Source organism: Uloborus diversus, chromosome 1 (assembly GCF_026930045.1).
Source record: "Uloborus diversus isolate 005 chromosome 1, Udiv.v.3.1, whole genome shotgun sequence".
NCBI lineage: Eukaryota > Metazoa > Arthropoda > Arachnida > Araneae > Uloboridae > Uloborus > Uloborus diversus.
The window spans coordinates 272,014,931-272,037,763 of NC_072731.1; the positions used below are offsets into that span (position 1 = coordinate 272,014,931).

Below are 22,833 nucleotides of genomic sequence, written 5' to 3' on the forward strand. Positions count from 1 at the left end.
GCACTTTACGTACTGCCCTGATTAATGGAATGTACAGTAGAAGACTGTTATAACGCACACCTCGGGACCAGAGCTTTTGCATTATACAGGTTTTTGCGTTATATAGATCATTTCACAAATTTTGAAACTAATATCCAGAATATATCTATATGTTAGCACTTCAGAATGAGTTTTATCTGCAATGAGCATTAAAGCAACAATATTAGAATTAGTTATTTCAATTATTATATACGATAATTATTCATTAATCTATATAATCATTCATTCGATAATTATTCACAAATAAATATGTTTCACAATCAAAATCCTGCACTTCTGCTAGCTTCATGGTTTGCATAACAGCTGCATTTTCAAGAGCCATCTGGTATTTTCTGTTTACTCTGAGTACTCATTTTCATTTTAAAATCTTTGAATTAAGATGGAAAGATGAAAAACTTTCAACATTCAATTTGCCTAACCATTTTTATGTTTGCAAAGCAAAACAGAGGGATTTTTTAAACTTAAAAACCTATTGTTTACTTCTGAAAAATTGTGCGTTTTATAGAAAATTGCGTTATATAGGTCGGCGTTATAACGGTCCTCTACTGTACTTAAATAATTAATGTAAAAAATAAATAAAAAAAAGTCTCATATAACACAGTTTTGACATAGCACGGTACAAATGAACCGTGTTATACGAGGGACACCTGTACATGAGTTGATTTTCAAACAAAATCACACGTTAGTAACGAACGTATCTTTTTCTTTAATTCGAAAACCGTTGATCTTTCTTTTCCCGGACTGAGGAAAAAGGACATTTTATGCCGACTTTCGGCGGGAAACTCACCTTGAGGAGTGGCTCGCTGAAGTATCTGGAACTCCAGGACACAAACTGTGTCTCCACCAGGGGGCTCTTGGGTTCCGGAGCATCTTCCGCCTCTTCCTCAGTCTCACGCACCTAGGACACCATGGAAAATGCAAACTCTCGAGACGAAATTCAATAAAAGCACTTTTTACATAGTAATAATTTTCTACGTGAAACGTTCGAGAATAGTTTCCATGGAAACGACAAAAAGAAAATAAAATGCTTTTGTTTCGCCCCGGAAGCAAGGAGGAGAGATCAAAATTATGTTGTAAAACTATGAATGAATTCATCTCTGTAGTGAGAATATAGATCAAATGTAGTTTAGATTTTAAAAAATATTGATTGAAAAAAAATTGTCGTTTTGACGATAACTGGTTCTAAACAATGAAGAGGCAAAAGCACACATCTGTAACGAACTAACCGATAACTTACGATGTTCAAACGTAAAGCCGAAAGGCCGAGTTCCGTAAGTCGGTCGACGATATTACAGATAACACCACACAGTGGAAGATGCACAATTAATGTCAATGTGAAAAAATGAACATTGGAAACTTGTTAAAATCTTACCAAAAATTTATTGGTCCATAGAAACTAAAATAAATAAACTAACAAAATAAGTTAATAAAAATAAACCTGGCCATAAGCGGAGTAGGAGTTTTCAACTCCCCAACACCTACTGGACCTAACACACAAGAGGCTGACGAAGGCAAAAGAGGAGGAACGATTGGAGGTATAACTTTGATATACCCCCCCCCCCCAAAAAAAAAAAAATTACGCACCAAATCTGGCACTCCCTACCGACCATTTAGGGTTGCTGTTTCTTATTTTGGTGTTGCACATTTAGGTTTTTTCAGCTTTTAGGTTTTTGTTGTTTCCAAATTTCACATTTTCTTGTATTTTGAACCATTTTTTGAGTTTTTTTTTTTTTTTTTTAAATTTTGTGGCAACAATTTTTGGATTTCATATATGTTTTAGCGCCATTTCATTCATTCGCCATTTCTTTGTGAAGTGATCAAGCAGATTTCTGATTTACTGTATTTTGCTGCAAATCTGGTTGTATTTTCCAATTATATATTTTTTTCTATTAATTATTTTTATCTTTTAGCTTTCAATATGCCTACTGTATGTAGTGTTGTTGAAAAGTTTCAGGGAATTTTGAGCCATAAAACAGGTATTTTGCTTGGCGAGAAAAAAAGTCCCCAAATTTCCGATTTGGGGGGGGGTATATCAAAGTAGTTCCCGATCGGAATCGTTCACTATTTATACTTGCCTCGCTTGCATACGATTGGGCATCGAAGGATGCCAACCTAAAACTGAAACTTTACTGGTGCCGAAAGAGTTGAGAAGTTAATCTGATTTGAATAAAGTCGATTTTACAATACATTACATTAGGAATGAGAATGCGGTCGAATATCGTTTACCTATATCTATCACAAACGACCACCCCTGTAAACTGATATATTCTACCAATAAAGCACACATTTGGCTTTCCATATTATTGATAGACATCGGTAAACGATATTCGACCGCGTTCTCATTCCTAACGTAATGTAATATAAACTCGACTTTATTCAAATTAGATCGACTTCTCGACTCTTTCGGCACGTGTAAAGTTTCAGTTTTAGGTCGGCATCCTTTGATGCCCAATCAAATGCAAACGAGGCGAGTATAAATAGTGAACGATTCCGATCGTTCTCTCTCTCTTTTGCGTTCGTCAGCCTCTTGTGTGTTAGGTGTTGGGGAGTTGTGAACTCCACCCCTGCTTATGGCCAGGGTTTATTCTTATGAACTTGTTTTGTTAGTTTATTTATTTTAGTTTCTATGGACCAATAAACTTTTGGTAATATTTTAACAAGTTTCCAATGTTCATTTCTTCACATTAACATTTGATTCTGCATCTTCCACTGTGTGGTACTGTCTCTGCTTGTAATAAGCATGTAACATTGTCGACCGACTTACGGAATTCAGCCTTTCGGCTTTTCGTTTAACCATCGTAAGCTATCGATTATCGGCGGTCAGACCGTATGTCACACAACGTAAGTTACTCGAACGCACACACTATAAAAAAGAAAGGAAAAGAGCTCACCTCTGGGCCCCTGTCAAAAGTCCTGCGTATCCTGTTGAACTGTGCGAAGTACTGGTAGTGCTGGTAGGGGGCATTGCTGTCAGTCCACCTGGGGGCTCTGGGGGGAGACTCGCCCCTGTGGGAATACAGTTCCGGGGTGAATTGAGAGAAAAAGCGGGAAACGTAACTCTGTTACTAGATTGCATCGTTCTCCCGATGGGCCAAAAAATGGAAAAATATCGACCCCACTGGCATCGACTCGAGTATATATTTCAGTGGGAAGAAAAAAAGCATTAAGGGGAGTTAGTACCCTAAATACTTTCAAAAATTTGATTTTTTGAGTTTTATATATTTTGAAACTCCATTTCAATACCTTTTTGACGATACAAACTTCTGAATCGTGATCATATTAGAAGTAAGTTAAAATAAGCTTTAAAAAAATGCAAACCTATTTAATGAGGTATGATTTTCCCCTTTGAATTGCAATATCTCAAAATGGTACTTTTGAAACTAAATGTTCCTTTTCTTCAGAAACTAAATTGTGTTAGGCTTTGAAATTTTTACCACCTATTCCACCCATCTAATTGCATATACTGAAGTAAATTTTTCTCATATTCGAAAAATATTTTTTTAGAGAGCTGATATCGTGTTGCAAAATGGCATTTTTTTGAAAAAAAATAGATTTACACATTAGAAATTAAAAAAAACTACTCTTTCTTTCTGTGAAATTTTACTTCAGTATAGAGAAAAGAGTCTCCTTTAGGTACAGAAAAAATTTCATAATTGCATCTTCAATAGATTTTCAGAAAAAGGTACATGAAACTGTGCAAATTAACATTGATGGTATAGGGGGTACTGGCTCACCTTAAGAAAAGAAGAAAAAAAACCAGCATCCAGCTCCTGGCATTGGTTTGAATTTCAATGCCACAAATTCAAATTACTGAACATAGGGTGACATCCCCAGTAATTGGCACTTCCAACAGAAATGTCCTAAAATAAGATTCCTATCCAATCTTTTAAATGTAGAAGGCTATATACCAACTGAATGTACATTTCCTTTGAAGATTATAACTTCAATTCATATTACTAAATAGTAGCAGTGCATAGGAAAGAGAAACAATTGTGGCTTGTGTCGAATCAGCCATTTTTGTTGCAAAAGCTTCTTCTCTGGCTTAACGGAAGCATGCACACCAATCCATTAAAATCTGAAGGAAAATTTATTTTAAATTTTGGTTGTCAAAAGTTTTTTTTTTAGTTGAAAGGTGTTACTTTGAGTGGGTAGAAGAAAATTTTTGTCTCTTTTTGGGTTTTTGAAGAAATGATGGATGCCATTTAGTGGTGCTTCAGTTTTCCTAGTCCCCAGTCATTGGCACATGTGCCAATAGTCCCTAATGTGTTGTTCAAGGTGTCACTCGTTTGATTTCTGATACTTTTGCAGCAAAAACATTGTATGGGTTCTACTATTGATTTGAATCCTCCAGGATCTACAGGTTAATTTAAAAAAAAAAAAAAACAATAAAAAACAAATATGTTTGGCCATCACAGTCAGATATTGCGACTGCAGAGAACTCTTTCATTTTTTATGGTCCCTTAGAATCATCGGGTAATGTTCTTTGATTTCTGTGGAAGCAGATATAATTTGTAAAATCAAAACTGCATGCCGACCGATGAAACAGCAATAAGATCACGATATTTTTTTTCATGTAACATACCAAATTTTTATTTCTTTAAAATACGTTTCTAACGATAAGATGTGTAATTTAACATTAATTTATGTAAAATTACCTACTTTAAATTAACATTAGTTATGTTTCTCATGATGATGAAATTTGCATGTAATCTAGAAGTGAAAAATAAAGTGATTTTCCAGTTTTATGAACATGTGCCAATGACTGGATCACAAGGTGTCATACACTGGGGTATCAGGTGCCAATGACTGGTGATTTTGGTAACTTTCTATAAAAATATCTATTCAAACATTTTTGCTTTTGGTGAACTGAGTAGATGCACAGATGTGCATTCTTTGATACAAAAATATTTACAAGTAAATATTTCTCTTCTAAGAAATGAAAACAGAGGTAAGTTTAAGGAAAAACTCTTGAAGTGCCAATTACTGGGGTTCTTACCCTACTAGAGTATACGAGGAAAATCAGAAAACCCGCGTACGAGTCTTCAATGCATTGTCGATGAACGCTCAAGATTTTCAATACTTAAAAATGAAAATTAATAAATATATAAAATAAAAATGAAAATAAATAAATAAATAAAATAAAAATGAAAATAAATAAATAAATAAAATAAAAATGAAGAAATAATTTTTTTTTTTTTTCAATTTTACATAAAATATATCTTTTTAAAAATCAAATACTACTGAAACACGGGATGAGATCTGAGTGTGCAGAAAGGAGACTCACGTGAGGAAGGTGGCTCTGGAGGAGGGGGAGGAGGGCTCCGAGACGGAGCTCACTTCCGAGGGGTGCAACTCCTGGACCTGAAACACAGACAAGCAAATACATCGGTCAAAAACGTTTTTTTTCCCAAAGCGTACGAGAAACTACGATGAATGCGTTTGCCATAACAGGCGGTATGAAAGTGCACAAAACTGAATAAAGTATAAAAGGATCATTTCCCAAGTTGATGTGAGGACACCTTCACCCCAGCTTTGGAATTTTTCAAATCAGTTATTTTCTTCCTTCTAACTATACATATGATGACATCATACGTTTTACAACTCGGTCTTCAAATTATTAGTTTTTGATCCGGCAAAAAATTAATTACAGTAGAACCTCTCAATAAGGGACACTAAGGGGCCCAGACATTTTGTCCCTTAAATAGAGGTGTCCCTTATTCCGAGGTGGATGAATGGATGCACGCCGTGTACTTAGTAGTATAATATCACAATAATTATTAACACTTAAGATTAAATACTGAAAAATGTCTCATTATGTTAAATAAAATTCATAATTATTCAAATTTCTTAGTTTATATTATTTTATTAATTAACATTTAATAAAAAATTTTGTAGTGGCAAAGTTTTGTATCACACAGAAATAATTTTGAAGCAATTCTATACATGTGTTTGCTTTATGTTATGTAAATTACAATTTAATACTACGTGAATTACAATTTATGTTCAGATTTATAAGCAAAGCTAATTAGTTTGCACTCTTCGTCGGCCCTGAACCTACTTGATTAAATTGTTGAGAGGGCAAATGATGCATGTTAATTTCAGCAAGGTTTTTTTTTACAATACATTACTTGTTTCCTTCACATATGTTTAAGTCAAACTTACCTCAATGAATTTTTGAAGGAAAAGTGAAACGTGAATTCCAGTAAATTCACTATTTCTTATGTGCTTATACATTATTTCTTGCATTTTTTTTTTGTTTTGCTTAGTGACTGTCCCTTAAACAGAGTGTCCTTTAAACAGAGTGTCCCTTAATTAGAGGTAAATACATGGAAGTCCCTATTCAAAAGGACTGGGACCAGGAAAAATGTCCCTTAAACAGAGATGTCCCTTATTCGGAGGTGTCCCTTAAAGGAGGTTCTACTGTATATCATTTGATTAAAAAATATACATACCACATACTTTATTACCGTATAACCCCGCATTATCCGGCATGCCGGGAAATTTGAATTTTCCGGCATGCCGGATAATTCGAGGTTCATTTTGCAACAAAACAAAAGGAAATTTCCCCATTCAGTTCTAATCAGAAAGCAAACCACTGTATTTATGGTAGGTCATTATTAATGGATTTAATGATACACCAATAACGTAATCAGTACAGAAGCAATCCTCATTACTGCGATTTGTTCATATTTTTCTAAAAATAAATCAATTTAGGTCCCTTTTAGAGAGGGAAGTTTAACTTTTATTTATTGAATAGCTATGGTCAATTCTTTAGCACTGGTTTAGGGGCGGTCACTGACTGCTTAAATGCTTGCTCTTACTTAGTTTTGATTTAATTTTTATAAAATTATTCGTTGTTGAACAATATTTTTCCTGTTAAAATAACAAATGACATTGTTAGTAATTATTTTTACAAAATTAAACTGTTTATTAACACTAATAAGATATGTATAGAACTCATATTCATTTTTAAGCTGAACATATATTTTTTATTGTATTTTTTTCCCAACCTCGATTTTTCCGCCATGCCGAAAGGACTGGGCAAGTGTTATTGAAAATCTGGTGATCCCTGAATTTTGCAGCATGCAAAATAATGCAGAATAATATGGTATGATCTTTCTACTTTTTTTTTTTTTTTTACCAAGCTGATGCTTGAAGTAATGTAATTTTTTTAGATTTTTTTTTCTATCTTGAATGAATATACACATTTATACAATGTTACAACATCCCCCCCCCCTCGTATAAATTTTTTAAAACATAACAAAAAAGCACAGTGAGTGGGCACCATGGATCAACCATAGTCTGAGGGCCCACGAGTGTCACACCTAGGCCATGGTATGAAGTGTAGAGTATTCTGTCATGCTAAAAAATAAATGAATAAATAAATAAAATATATATTTAATTACCTATTAAAATTAATATAAAATTAGATTAAGTATTTCTTAATATAGAATTAATTTTTCAGTATCTTAACTGTAGCCAACATGTAATTGGTCAACAGCAAAAGCTAATTTAAATATCAATGGACCAATCAGGTGTTGGCATACATGTAACAACACATGTAACTGCATTTCCAACTGTTGGTTTTTCAGCAACATGTTTTGATTTTCACCATGTATTCGGTTGCCTTTTATCTTGCAAGAAGCAAGTGGTGTTCATGTTAAATAAAAGATTTTTATAGAAAGGTTTATACGCTGGTTTAAGACAGATAAGTAACTTTGAATTTTTATAACAGCCAATAGGGAAGGGGTAGCATTGCTGCGTAAATGGCGGCAAAAATTAAACATCACGGATTCATTCACCACATGGCCCTGGTGGTCCCCATGCAACAACCTAAGATTCGGAGGACATTCTACAGAGGTGCAGACGTGCCTTTGAAATTCACCTATGTGCATTTCCAGCTTTCCAGATACAAATCATGAGGACGTACAACACCTCAAAAGGAAAAAAAAAAGTGAGCTCCAAAATGGCCTCCAACAGGGGAACTCTCTAAACATTAAAATTCATTTCACGAGGCTGTTCCGACATTTCGGAGCCCCTTCTTTTAATCGATCCCAGATCATCGGCATTTGGATCTCGGAAGCCGGAACTCTCTAGGACGACGCGGAAAGACTCAGTGATGTTCAGTTTTGACGGTTTGTAAAGTTTTTTGCTTAAAATTAAATGGGTCATCGTGCGAAATATTTACTTAAAAGTAATGTTTCCTTTTAAATGTGGATAGAAAATAAATTTATCAAACTCTGCTAAACAAATAAATTACTAAAAATGGGTTTCGTCCCATCATCACACCCACCCGAGGCGGGAAACTGAAACGTTTTTTTAAAAAACGGACATTTTTAAAAAACGTCTGGTAGGCACTTACCTTCTGGCGTATGTGGTCGACGAGGCGGCGGGCCAGGGCGGCGATGCGGGGGCAGGGGTCCTCGGCAAGGCCCAGCAGGGCGCGCCAGATGCTCCCGAACACGGAGGCGTACCCCAGGGGGGCCGGCCCGGGGGACGACATGCTGCTGATGGAGGTGCTGGAGCTCACGCGACGCAGCCGCTCCACGTCCTCGCCTGCAGGGAGAATTTAGAGAACATCACACGGTGCACACTGGGGTGGATCAAAAATACAAAGTTTGCCACCCCTCCATATTTTCAGACTTGTGGATAGCAGTATGCTGGAAGAAGTTCGGCTTCCTATTTTACACGAAAGAGGGTGCTCAACCCCCTCCACCAAACTTCATACGTATGGGGAGGGGCGTTAAAAAATACATTGAACTAAAAAAACAATGCTAGGTATTATGTACACGAGTAATATGCATGTACATTGCAATAAAATAATAATTTACAAAAAAAAAACAGCAGGGAAATGAAACGTTTCTAAATGTGTGGCATTTTCTACGCTAGGGTTCATGTTAAATGGAGGGGTCACTGGACACCTTCTTAAAATGTGAGTTAGAAGCTAAAACTTTTACAGCATAATACTATTGGTAAGTCTAATGAAAATAGGGGGTGTCCTGGACTGCAGCTGAAAAAAAGTTTTTTTGAACCACCCAACTGCACACTTTTCCCCTACAGAGAAAAATGACATTTACATGAATGTCTTATGCTGATGGTAGGAAGAGTGAAAAATCGACAGGAGGGTTTTCTCAGACAGTTTACTGCTGCTGTTTATCGGGGAACGTTTCATCTCCGCATTTTAACAGGGCGATTGTGCTCCAGTATTTTTGCATGCGTTAACACCGGAACACGCTTTTAATCACTTCACCCCCAATTTATTTCTTCAGCGAAGGCGAAAATTTGCTCAGCAAAGCGATCAATTCTTTAGATCTTCAAACAACACAAAGATTTAGAGTAAATTTACTACTTTTTAGTTGTTTGTGAATAATAATATACTTCAAGATTTATAATGACTTAGTTAAAATTAACTTGGTGTTTATCCATACGGAAGCGCCTCGCCGAAATGAATATGTATATATTACAATGAGTATTAAAGCACAAACTATGTAATTAACCAAAAAGAATCATTCACAAATAATGTACTTCATAATTAAAATAAAAGTGCATTATCATGCATTTTGGCTGGTTTGTACAACAGCTACATTTACGAGAACAACCTGGCATTATTTATTGGGAATACTTATTATAAATTAAAAGCTTTAAACTAATATAGGAGGATGAAAAACTTTCAAAATTTTATTTGCCATTTGTGTTGAAAAGGTAAAATAGAGTTCACATTATTTTAGGACAACCTACATCTGAAAAGTAGTTGGTTTCATAGGAAGTTATGTTTTACAGGTCGGCGTCATAAAGATATTCTACTGCAGTATCATTTGAAAATAAAGATGCAGGTGTCCCGCGTGTAACAGGGGTCATTCTTACCATGTTGTATCTAAACGGTTGTACAAGACTTTTCTATTTTTTATTTAAATTGTTATTTTACTAATTTTTAAAACTACTTATGTGAAATAAATAGAATTATTCTATTGCTACATTTTTTATTTATTGTTTGACAGTTTTGCTGTCTAAGGCAGGCCTAGTATCTCAGCAGACCTACAAGGCGTGTTATTAAAGTAAGGTCCGTTTTGAAATAAAAGAGGAACGAGTACAGATAGAGCAAAGAAATTTACTGCACAAAACTGGCCTTACACTCCTTTTCGACATTGCTCCCGTGATTTTTCAAGCATTTGTCATAGCGTGGTACAGGTTTTTGTACACCTATTTGTAGAAAGTTGCCGCCTGTGTAGTCAACCAAGAGGACTCTTACAGGGTTTCGGCTGGGACATTTTTGAACATCCTCCAGTCTGCCCCAACCTCGCTTGCAGCAACTTTCATTTGTTTCGGCATCTATATTTCCTTCTCAGCGATCGGTGGCACAACATCAATAATGAGCTCAGAGATCATGTTAGCCCATGCTTGACTACACCGGCGGCCATTTTCTATGAGTAGGTATACAAAAACCTGTACCACGCTATGCAAATGCTCGGAAAATCACGGGAGAAATGTCGAAAAGTAGCGGTGGATTTTTGAGCAAAAACTTTCTTTGCTCCATCTCTCGTTCTTTTTTATTTTAAAGTGGACCTTACTTTAAAATTGTCCCTCGTACGTTTATCAAACATGATTCATATCAAGAAATGTAAAATTTATTGATTAGAAGATTTAGAAAGAATATCAAGGCGCCATTGATTTAGAAAAATACTGAAGCATTCAGATGCAGAACGAACGAACATCTCAAAAGCGGAAACATGCCACGAGTATTACGGTACGGTCGCGACGGGAGATTTCGGAAGGGCTCTTCGGCCATTTTCCCGAATTTCCCTCCGGCGACAAAAAGGCGTTTACAAAAGGCGACCCTGCCCAGACGGCGAGCAACCTCTACGCTCGTGCGAGAGGACGCTGGGCCCCGTTCCCGCTCGGACGATTTGGAAAACGAGAGGAAAAGTTTGTGACTCACTGGGGGATGAGGCCCTCAGTCGGTCCCTGGACGCCACCTTTCTCAGGCCCGGAGCGGGCACGTCCATCCCTGCAAAGAGATAAGCACCACATTGTATGTCCCTGCACTTTTGACATTTTATCACACACTCGACTTCGGTACCCGACATCGGTCGACGGCGTCTCCGTATCCCCGTTCGGGTCCTCGTGCGCCCTCTTCGTCTCCTTTATGCGTCCCCCTTTTCTGTTCCTCGTGCAGTGAAACACTTGTGGTAGATTTCAATACGACCCCGGACTCCTGGGGGGATTTTCCGAAGACAAGAGAAAGCTCAAGTTGTCAACTTCATATTGACATTAAATCATAAACATGGAGTGACATTGGAGACTAGTTTAGAGCATATGTTTAACAAAGCGTACTCAGATGTTTAATTCGCTAGATTCATCATTATTTCACTGTCTAGGTATTCCCTTCCCTTGCATTCATTCTACACTAACTAGCTAAATATAAACCGATGGTTAAAGTGAATATGTTTGGCACTGAATATTTCCGAGTCCACCGGGTACGAACTTCATTCCGAAGAGCTCCGGGTACTCTCTCTCCGACTCGGGTCTCTTCCATCCTTCACCGAATCGTCCCCCTTCTCGGATTCCGGGGGTCGATCCGAGTTTCATTTTTTGGGTCTCCGTTTTGTGAAAAAGCTAAATAGTTTCATGGATTTACAAAGTTTTCATGAAAAGGAAATGACCGTTCATTTCCCTTTTTTCCTGAAAATAAGGTACACCGATTAAAAATTTAAATGCATGTGAGAGTTAAAAATTTTAATGTATACTACGTATTTTTTAAGAATAATTCCAAATTTGATTATGGTGGAGTCCGGCAGTACTTCTGACGTCGTACAGGGGATGAGAAGTATCCGGTCGACCGATGTCCGTCGAGTGACGAGGTATACGGGAGCATGGGAGTCGTATCCACACTTTTTATGAAAATGAAATGACGGGTGGCCACTCGCCACCTGTTTCACCTGACTGCAATGTTTTATGGTCATTAGCCAACGGGTTACCTTTTTTTTTTAATTTCAAAACTGTCGAGTCCGAATCGAGCAAACCGTGGCGAGAATCTTCGAAGAGAGATCCCTCGTCTTGGATCTCGGGGCGACCGTCACACTCGAGGAAAACATGTTGTATAGTATATTCAGTCTAATTTCTGTGCCACAGAGCCAGAGGAATGTAAGTCACATTATGATAATTTTACAGTAGAGAGGAAAAACTTTTTCTGCCACATGCAAAGGATGGGATGCATGTTCTTTTAACCCGCATTAAAAACTGGAAAGGATTTTTTTAAAGAATGACGTTCACATGGCTCGATGCGAAATAGTTTTCTACATAGGATGCACTAATAACCAAAAAATCGTAATTTTTGGAATTGCATCACTCTGGTTCTGAGGTACAGATTTAGTCTCATCATAAATGTGTATGTATCCTTTTCTCGTTCACAATTTATTGTGTTTTCTAACTTGCCAACTACTTTAAATAAAAGCTTCTTATACAAGAAGTATCTTTACTCGTAATGGGCATACTCACTCTGCTTGGTGATAGACAGTATTAGAATGTGTCAGATATCTTTGCTAATGGCATTTGTATTATTCCGTGCGCAACATTTGGTTATGGGCAGTTATCATTCTTGTTCTAATATTTAATTGTACAAGTAAAGAAGAATATTTATGAATGACTTTCTTTATTGCTGTGGTTTTGAATAACAGTGAAATTTTCATTCGTTTTCCACTCAGATTGTACACCTATTCGAACCACGAGGAAAACTGCACGAGATGGCCGGCAAGCATAAACAAGAATGTAACGAATTACCAACAATCAATTAAGAACAAGTGTACTGGGAAGGAAAGGAGAGGGGGCACTCACCGGGGGGCAGCAGGTGGCCGGCGGACTCCCTGGTCCGCTCCTCCTCCATGTGCTGGAAGCTCACCGCCACAAACTGGTTCTCGAAGTTGATGAGGAACCACTGCAGGGCCACCACCACCTCCTGTCAAAAAACGATGACACGATATGTTAACCACACATGAAACTTCAATGGGCACGAGAGACAATAAAACCGATCCGGAATCCCCGGAAGAGGAGGAACGGTCACACTCACCGCCCTGACAAGCGGGCTCCCATCGTGTGCCACCCGGCTGACGAGCGTCATCCCGATGGAGTGGTCGATGGCGTCCGCGTGGTCGCTCCTCTCCGTGGTGGCGCTCAGGAACGTGCCCAGGGCATAGACGGCAGACGCCCTCACCTGGGGAGAGAGATGAATGGATCGAGCATGTTCTAATTGTGTTCTATTGCATTTTAGTTGTGTTTTATTTGCTTTTCAATCGGACATTGCAGCAATCGAAAACATAATGACTTTTGTATAATATATTCAGACATAATTGGTCTTGCCATTTAAACAACCCTCTATTGTCATCTTGTTTTCTCATTGTTTGTCTCACTGTCTGGTAGATGGTGCCATCAAGTCTATGTTTTCTGTGGAATATAAAAAGTAAGATCACAGAGGGTTTGTGTAGTTATTGGTGTGTGGCTGTCTTTTAGCATGGTGCTCTTTTCCTCATGTCCGAATAGTGTGTGTTATTTAAAATATTCACCTTACAGGTATAAAGGTAAATGTTCATCCATCCTGTTTTGCAACATATACTGTAACTTCTTTAACTTACCAACTATTTTAGACTTTTAAATAAAATCTTTTTATAGCAGAGGTATCTTTCCTCGTAATGTGTAATATTCACTCTGCTTAGTGTTAGACAGTATTAGAATATGTCAAGTATCTTCGCTAATGGCGTTTGATATTCTGTACATAACAATGACCTCCACTCACCTCCGGCTCCGGGTCCTGCAGCAGCTCCTGCAGCTTCTCGTGCGCCGAGTCGCGCACCCCGCACCAGCGCGAGGGCTGGTGCCGGGCCCAAGCCCTGCCCAGGCACAGGGCCGCCCACTGACGCAGCCGCCCGTGCGCGTCTCCCAGCTGCTCCAGGCACAGGCACACCACGCCGCCCTCGCGGGCCGCCTTCTGCAAGAGGGAACAGAAACACTCCGTCGGTTCGATTTCGTATTTCCGGCACGAGGCGTCCCTCGTACGGCACGGTTCATTCGTGCCTTTACGGCATCGAAACCGTGCCGGACGAGAGTCTTTTTTAATTTATTTTAAGTGCTTATCATACTTTCCTATGTATTATCCATGGCGGCGTACAATACGCATGTCAGAAATAGAATTACATTTGCAACAAGTGTCCCTACACTTACAAGCTGAGAAATAAACTTCAAATTAGTCAACTGTGATACTCGTTCGGGTTAACGATCCGAGTGAACGATGAATCGGAAGCGAGCCGGCGGATCGGGCGAGTGACGCCACGGACTCCCGTCATTGGCCGAGCGGGGAGGCGTCTCTGCCGCTCGGTGCATCCTCATTGGTTGCGTGGAGGGGCGTGCATCGACGTGAATGCCGATGAGGACGAGCTATTTAACCGGGAACTCGGGGCCGAGATTCGCTCTCCCCGATTTTGAATTTGTTCACTGATGTCCGTTCGGTAAGAGCCTAGTCTAGGTCGAGTTCTCGCATAGCTCGGCAAATTGCCGATGATGCCTGGCTGATCGTAGTCATGGATTAGCTATGTTAATAGATTGAGCTTAACAAACGTGCTAGTAATACTTATAACTTTGGCTTCGGTTCAATGAGTTCATACGATTATAGTTACCTTTTCAAACGTTAACAAATTTTAGTTATATTTTAAAGAAGTGTTTTCATCATTTTTTCGTGGAAAGATATCGAGACATTAGTTTATCCACAAACTCTGCAAGACTTATTAGAATTAATAGATGATGTCACTCTTCAGTGGTATCAGATTTATAAGATTTAATTTGGTCCCGAATTTGGAACAAAAAGGAAAAAAAAATCATCGGATAATCCTCAGATGATACGATGTAAAAAAAACGAAGTTTTGATTTGACATACAATTTTAGCAAGGCTTCATCCTCGACCGTAGGGTTGTTTATTTTACGCAGCCCGAATCACGTTAGAGGAAAATTCGAGCTATGTGAAATAAACAGCCGTGCGGTCAGTGAGACGGGCTATATTGGTGGATCCTGCCGAACATTGGGGTTAGAAGCATCAGTGTTCAGAAAATAAAAACAACACATAATCTGCGATGACATATTATCCGCAGGAAAATACTGTATTTTTTATATCTACATAACATAAATCAGAGCAATACACATACCGTGTTTGGTGTCATATGAAACATTAAAATAATGTAAAATAAATACTATTATATGAAAAATATATCTCTTTAATAAAGGTACAAATTAATTATGATACAATATCTAAAACTATGGACCTACTCATTATTTGGGACTCTTTTGTGGTGAGTGTTACTCCCTTCTCATGAGTGTTACCTTTTCTAAGTAACACTCATGAGATTTATAGAAGAATTCTTCGCTGGAATAAATTTTATTCATGTTGCAGAAAATTTAGCTGTTTCCTTAACAAAAAATACACTACTGCCTAATTGTATATTTCTGTACTCAATAGAATAATACAAAATAAATGGGTAATAACCCTGAGCAATGATTAAAATATATGCTTCACATTGAATTGTACTTTCCAGTATGCAATGCATTAAGAATAAATATATCCAGCTTTAGGCTTGCACATTCTAAGAAGAAACAAATACTGTTCCTAACTATGATAAAAACATATTTTGCATATAAAAAATATTTAACTCCTTGGGTCACACTCGTGAGTTGCACATAACGACGTAAACTGCATTGAAATCATAAAATGTCAGATGAGCAGTTCAGTATAAAACCAATTTCAGCTGTAATTAACTAACAAATATTACTTCTTTCTTTAATGCAGAAAAAAATTAAAAAATCTGCTTGAAAACCTACAAAAGATATAAGGCTATTATATGAACTTTCTAGTCAGGACAAGGAAATTTCCATTACTAGCTAACCTCAGAAATGGAAAAGGCTTTTTTATTTACAATCATGAAAAAAAGCACTGAATGCTTTGAATTTAATGTAAAACAATAAACCACTACATGCTTATGCAATGCCAAAAGAAAAAAAAAAATTATCCACATGAATTTGAACGCAAAAAGTCAAGACGCCAAATTGTCATTCATTTTGAAAATCACGCGTAAACAAATTTTATAAAAAAAATCCATAAAGTAAAGAAATACTTAATCTCACAAAAAAAAAAAAAAATAAATAAACATAAAACGGAACAGAGAAAAGACAATTCAATCAAGGAAACATCTTTACGCTGAGAAATTGATAATGTTTTTTTTTTTAATAAAGAAACAGGGGGGGGGGGGAGTTCACATGTGCCCCCTTTCCCCTAATTACATACCTACATATTAAAATGCATATTACGTTTCATTAGTTGACATTATATTAAACACAATCATGTTAACATACACATGTACACAATTATAATACATAATTAAAATTATAAATACATACTAAAATTTAATATACAAATTACATTTATTAATAAGTTTGATGACTATGACTTTTAGATTGCAATTATCGTTGTTCTGAAAATGAACATCAAAATTATCAGATATCATGATGATATAATAAAAATATATCATCGACCGACATGTATCGGCTATTTAATTATTAAAATTTGTTTAACTAAATAAATAAATAAAGTATTTTTTATCCAAGAATTACCTGTCCGACCCTGTAATTGTTAACAATGGAGGATATGCAGAATGCAGCCATGGTCCTGTGTTCTGCCTATAAACAAACACAATGTTTAAAAAAAAAAAGGAGAAAACAATGAAAATACTCACCAAAAGTTTTTCAAAACCATATAATTATTGATTTATTTACAATAAAATGCTGCAATGAAACACTGGAGATTTTTGTTAATGATGAAAAGAAAAAAAAACTTGTGAAAGAAGCAAATGGCCATTTTTAGTTGTAGCGTTATAATCACTTTAGCACGAGTGATTCTCGAAGATTCCAGAGAGCGAATCTAAAATAAATTTCCATAAAATTTCAGCTTGAACTTCTGTCTTTGGACATGCCATCTGTGCACGATGAATCTTTATTTGTAAAATTTTTACAAAAATGAAGAATCTGCTAGACTTTCCCCCCAAAGTCTCCGGATCTCGTACCTCGTGATTTCTGGTTGCGTTACGTTGTTAACTCCCCCATTTGTCAGGTTTACCCTCTGAAATGCTTTTCCCCATAGTACAGGGTGTTTTCCATCTTTTGATGGCTGTCATTCTCAATTATGGAAAAACACATTAAATTGCTGTACTGTTAAAATACCTTCATCGATCAAAGTAAGCTTCATTATATTTATTATTCCACTCTCTTATATTTAGAGAAATAATCTCCAGGTCATATAAAATCAACAAACTTTCAGACATTTTTGTGCTGTACCATTTTTGATTTTTATGAAATTTGGTAGGTTATACGCATCGATATTCTGCACTCCCAAACTGCTATATTTTTTTCTTGGTAAAATTTTATTCCTGAGATATAACTTTTTTTTTTTTTTTTGCTATGCAAATAAGAGTTATAAAAATTCAAAGTTACTTATCTGTTTAAAACAGAGTAGAAACCTTTCTATAAAAATCCTTTATTTAGCATGAACACCACTTGCTTCTTGCAAGATAAAAAGGCAACCGAATACATGGTGAAAAATAAAAACATGTTGCTGAAAACTAACAGTTGGAAAAGCAGTTACATGTGTACATGCAGTTAGAAATGCAGTTACATGTACAGCACATGTGTGCCAACACCTGATTGGTCAACAGTCGGAAGCTAATTTAAATATCAATGGACCAATCACATGTCGGCTACAGTTAAGATACTGAAAAATTAATTTATATTAAGAAATACTTAATCTAATTTTATGTTAATTTTTATAGGTAATTAAATATATATTTTACTTTATTTATTTATTTATTTTTTAACATGAAATAATACTCTACAATAAGTAAAATTTGGCATTTTTGATCTTTTTTTCTAAAAGCTCTAGTTACTTCATTTGAAATAGTAGGAAGATCAAACACGGCTCATTGTGAAGCTGAAGTATTGAAATTGTGCACAAAATAAAACGATTCAGGTCCAGCCTGGTTAGAAGTTGTCGGTGGTCGAATCGAGGTTTAAAAAAATGTCGTTTTCGTCGTTTCGAGTCTCGAAAAGTCGAGAGAATCACAGTAGGAGGCTCTTTTTTTTTTTCTGTCGTCAGGAAGAAAAAGGCTGATTCTAGTCGTTTTTCATGATGAAAAAAATCGCTTAAACTTAAAAAGAAACGAGCTGATGCGCACATCATATGACTTCCTTTTACTCCAATTTAATGTCATTTCCCCATTAAAGGCAATTTTAATGTGATTCAATAGTTTGCTCTTTAAATATCACCAGTGGCTAAATTAAAATAAGATTTAAAAATTAAAAAAAAATCGCCAAATTTTTCGCCAAGTTGGCGACAAAACTTGGCGACCAAAATACTGGCGATACATCGCCAAGCGTTCACCAAATTATAACACCACTTGAGTTTTTATTGAAATTAACAATGATTCCCCCCCCCCCCCCCGAGAAGTCCCCGAAATTTTTTTTGCAAATACAATACTTCCTTTTTTATAAAAGGAAGTAAAAAGGCTGTTTCTAGTCGTTCTTCACGATGAAAAAATTGCTTAAACTTAAAAGAAAAAACAAAAAATGGGCTTCAAAAATGGCCTGTGGATTAGGTGATAAAAATTTGAAAATGTTATGGTTAAGACAGGGGCGTGTCTAGGGGGGGAAGGGGGCCATGGCCCCTCCAAAAACTGAGTGTAGGAACTTTTTTGGTATTAAAAAAAACGATCTGGAAGAAAGGGGGACTTACCGGCATGTAGGGCTCACCTAGAACGGTGAGAAAGTACTTGAAGCCACCATCCCTCACCAGGTCATTCTGGCAAGTCTGGGGAAGACATACAATACGACAAATATTTATGATATATATATATATATATAACCAATAGAACAATACAGTAAACTCTCGATTATCGGCGGTCGGTTTATCCGCGGGTCTTTTCATCACTTTTTTTAACCGTCATTAAATGTTTTTTAAACTTTTGATTTTGTTGATGTTCGTTTTTAACTTTTACATGTGTAAATTTTTCATATTCCATGTCAGTAGACGGAATGTAGCAATGTTTTTAGCTGCAATTTAAATGCATGTGCGAGTGTTATTCATATTTTTTAGCTATTGTATACAGTAGTAAAGTTTTCTTTTTAAACCTATTATTCGGATTATCCGTGGTTTTCGCTTATCCGCAGTTCTCATGCCATCCTATTCTGCAGATAATCGGGAGTTTACTTTTTTTTGAAATGAACAAATTGGAAATTTGTATCAAAAATGACAGGATATAAAGAAAACAAATACATTATTTTTAATCTATAGCACTAAATTTAACCTTTAAAAACTAAAAAAAAAAATGGAAATTTTTTCACCCCCTTTTTTCATGGGGCAAAGTGTAAAATAAAATATTTTCTACCTAATAATTCAAAATATTTTTGACCTAATGCAGGGGTCACCAACCTAAGAGCACCACTCATTTTTTTTCAAGCTGTTATTATGGTTGGATATAGTTAATAACACATGTATGTCGTGTATATAAAAAACAGTTCTAAAAATAGAGATTTAGGGCCTCAACATTTTTATTAATATTCTTGTGTAAAATATTCAGTAGGGTGGAGCCTATTTTTGAAGCCAGAAAATAGGATCTTTTCTCACCCCCAGTTTGGTTCCTTTTTACGGAGAAAAAAAAATCAGACAAAATTTTAGCAGGATACAACTCTATTTAGAGGTAGCTCATGGATGGAGAACTTTTTAATACACATATTACTACACATTAATAACATTTTAAAAGTACATTTATTACAGTTTCAAATTTTGAATCATATAAGGCATTACTAGACTACGTAAGACAATAAATTGCACACAAAAGAAAGAAAAAAAAATTGCCATTTCGTGTCGCGATCGTAGAACGCATTCACCACTATTCATCGACGTTTCGAAATGACGGATATTTTTTTATCGCGACTAAACGCTTGTTTTTCATTCTTAAGGATAGAATTTGTTGGCTCAGATAGTATAATTCTTAAACAGTAACAGTAAACATTTCTTTAATTGGGTCAAAAATGAAGCAAATTTAGTGAATTGCAATTATGAGGGAAAATGACTGTTTCTGAAAAAGAGAAACTTGATCATTTTCCAAGTTGCTGGGAAAGGATTTTTTTTTTTTAAACTTTAGACAGTTCCTAAGATTCCATAGGTTTAACAGCTCAGGCTGCAGCCATCAAAAACCATGGCAATGTGGATATGACAGTATTTGTGCTATGTGCTTCGATAACACCAGTCCTAACACTGGTCCTATGAGCTAGAATGGAAAATTTGTATGATTCTTACACCAAAAAAGAGATCAATTTCTATCTGTCCGGGATCCAAGATCTATGTAAAGGGCTGGTGATGATGAGGACAATTGGCTCATTTCAAACAGACCCAACAGACAGGACAGGAAATGACATTTGGAGGACATTTGACTGACGGCATCGCAATCTCTCCGAGAAAACGAAACGCTATTTTAACGAAATTTAAAATGATCCAATGTGGTGGTTGGCCAAAAAAATAGTTATTGTAGTCATTGCCTCCCCCCTCAAGCATGTGACAGGGGAGTGACAAAAATTAAGCCTAAACTTATATACAGTAGCAGACCGTTATAACGCCGACCTGTATAACACAATCCTCTATAAACCACACAACTTTTCAGAAGTAAACAATAAGTTTTGAAGTTTAAAAAAATCCCTCTGTTTTGCCTTGCAAATTTAAAAGTGGTTAGGAAAATTAAATTTTGAATCAGTTTTCCATCTTAATTCAAAGCTTTTAAATGAAAATGAGCATTCACAGTAAAATGAAAATACCAGATGGTTCTTGAAAAGGCAGCTGTTATGCAAAACCATGAAGCTAGCAGAAGTGCAGGATAGTTCACTTTCTTGTAATAAAGAAACATATTTATTTGTGAATGTCTCATTGTATAATTAGTGCTTTAATACTCACTACAGATAAAACTCATTCTGAAGTGCTAACATATAGATATATTCTGAATATTGGTTTCAAAATTTGTGAAATGATCTATATAACGCCAAAACCTGTATAATGCAAAATCTCTGGTCCCAAGGTGTGCGTTATAATGGCCTTCTACTGTATTGTCGTAACTACATTACAACAAAAACCAATGTCACAGGGTAACGAGTCAATAAAAAAATGCTTAACGAGATTTAACTTGGGAGCACCCAAATATATACTTGACTCTATTTTTGAAAAAAATAACTAATAAAGATCATTTCCATGATGCAGCCACAATTTAAAGTCTAAATTATGGGTTATAACACTGCCATTACCAGATGGGAAACTCATTCATTCCATTCCTCGACAGGGGAATGATGACCAAATGAAAGGACAGTTCTAAAAAATGTCCATTAAATGTCCATTAATAAAAGGACATTTAAAAAAAAATCTCCAGAATAGTGCAATCCTTGAAAAGTCTCAAGTTTTCTATTTGCATGATAGCTTTTAATAGCCTAAACAATAATTTCCTTACAATGGACTCCTGACATTCCAGAACTAGTTATGCTTAAAGGTGGGGGGTAGCGACACACCAAGGAAAAGTAAAAGATATTTAAATGAATAAATAGATAAATAATAAAGCGTTTATTTTAGCCAATTTAAAAAATCAAAACACATTAAAATATATTCTGGCATCAGTTTCGTTTTTGTACAAACTACCGTCATTTTTGGAGCAAGCATAGCTGCCAACATGCCAGCTTAAAAAATCTCACAATGTACACATTGGCTATATTTATACACTTCTTTGCCCATTATAGAGCAATGTATTAAAATTTAAAGTATCATAATATTTTCAAATCTTTACCTTTACTTGATCTGTGCTTTTATAAGCAAAAAAACAAATAAATTCAAAAACAAGTAAATAAATAAACTTTTATTTCTTTGAACTTTAAACTTTGAAAAGTTGCTGACTTTTTGCAGCTTTCAAAAATTATCCGTCAAAAACTTGTTCAAAACAATAGTTTTTCCGTACGTTCTTGCAGATTAAAATGTTCTCCGTGCTGTTGTCCAATAAAGAAGCGTGCAGTTCTGGTACAAATCGTACAAAACTGCCATATGCCCGTAAAATCGTACAAAACGTCCGAAAACCTTACAAAGTACGGCCGAATCGTACAAGTTGGCAGCTATGAGCAAGGACAAGAATTGAAAAGCGATAGCTTTGCTCAAGGTAAATCAGATAAAAATGGAAAAACGTTTAAAAGCACAAAAAGGATAAAAGTTTTTAAAGAACAGGAACTGAACAAATCTTCAATTGTTAAACATCGTTGGGACACAGGGCACAATTTTGTCTTTTCGGAGGCCAAGATCATCTGCAGACCTACAACAGTAGGTGAATTAGATTTTCTGGAATCCCTTTACATTCATAAAAACTTAAATAATCTTTGCAATGAGTCTTTTGCTGTTCCGCATTCTTCTCCAATTTTATTCAATTTTACATGTTAGAATACGTCATATTTTGCCTCGGCACTCGCTGATATCCGATTGGTCGATGTTTTTCCGCTTACGCATTTAAACTCTCCCTTCAGTGGCGTAGCTAGACCCGACTTTCGGGGGGGGGGGGGGGGTTACTTTTATATATATATATATATATATAAATAATATATATATATATATATATATATATATATATATATATATATATATATATATATATATATATATATATATATATATATATATACATATATATATATATA

At 36.0% G+C, this 22,833-nt stretch overlaps 1 protein-coding gene across 2 annotated transcripts in view; it reads right to left on the minus strand.

Moving 5' to 3' along the window:
* LOC129234268 (regulatory-associated protein of mTOR-like) overlaps nt 1–22,833 on the minus strand; it is an 85,015-nt gene that overhangs the window by 32,080 nt on the left and 30,102 nt on the right. Inside the window, exons 11-20 of one of the 2 annotated variants that reach the window (XM_054868263.1) lie at nt 18,854–18,928; nt 16,684–16,749; nt 13,826–14,017; nt 13,103–13,246; nt 12,871–12,991; nt 10,976–11,044; nt 8,402–8,595; nt 5,324–5,400; nt 2,931–3,045; nt 827–937 (exon numbers count right to left, since the gene is read on the minus strand). In XM_054868263.1, the coding sequence (XP_054724238.1) occupies nt 827–937; nt 2,931–3,045; nt 5,324–5,400; nt 8,402–8,595; nt 10,976–11,044; nt 12,871–12,991; nt 13,103–13,246; nt 13,826–14,017; nt 16,684–16,749; nt 18,854–18,928 (1,164 nt within the window). The remainder of the gene's footprint in view (nt 1–826; nt 938–2,930; nt 3,046–5,323; nt 5,401–8,401; nt 8,596–10,975; nt 11,045–12,870; nt 12,992–13,102; nt 13,247–13,825; nt 14,018–16,683; nt 16,750–18,853; nt 18,929–22,833) is intronic. The other variant, XM_054868264.1, reaches the window with a different exon arrangement.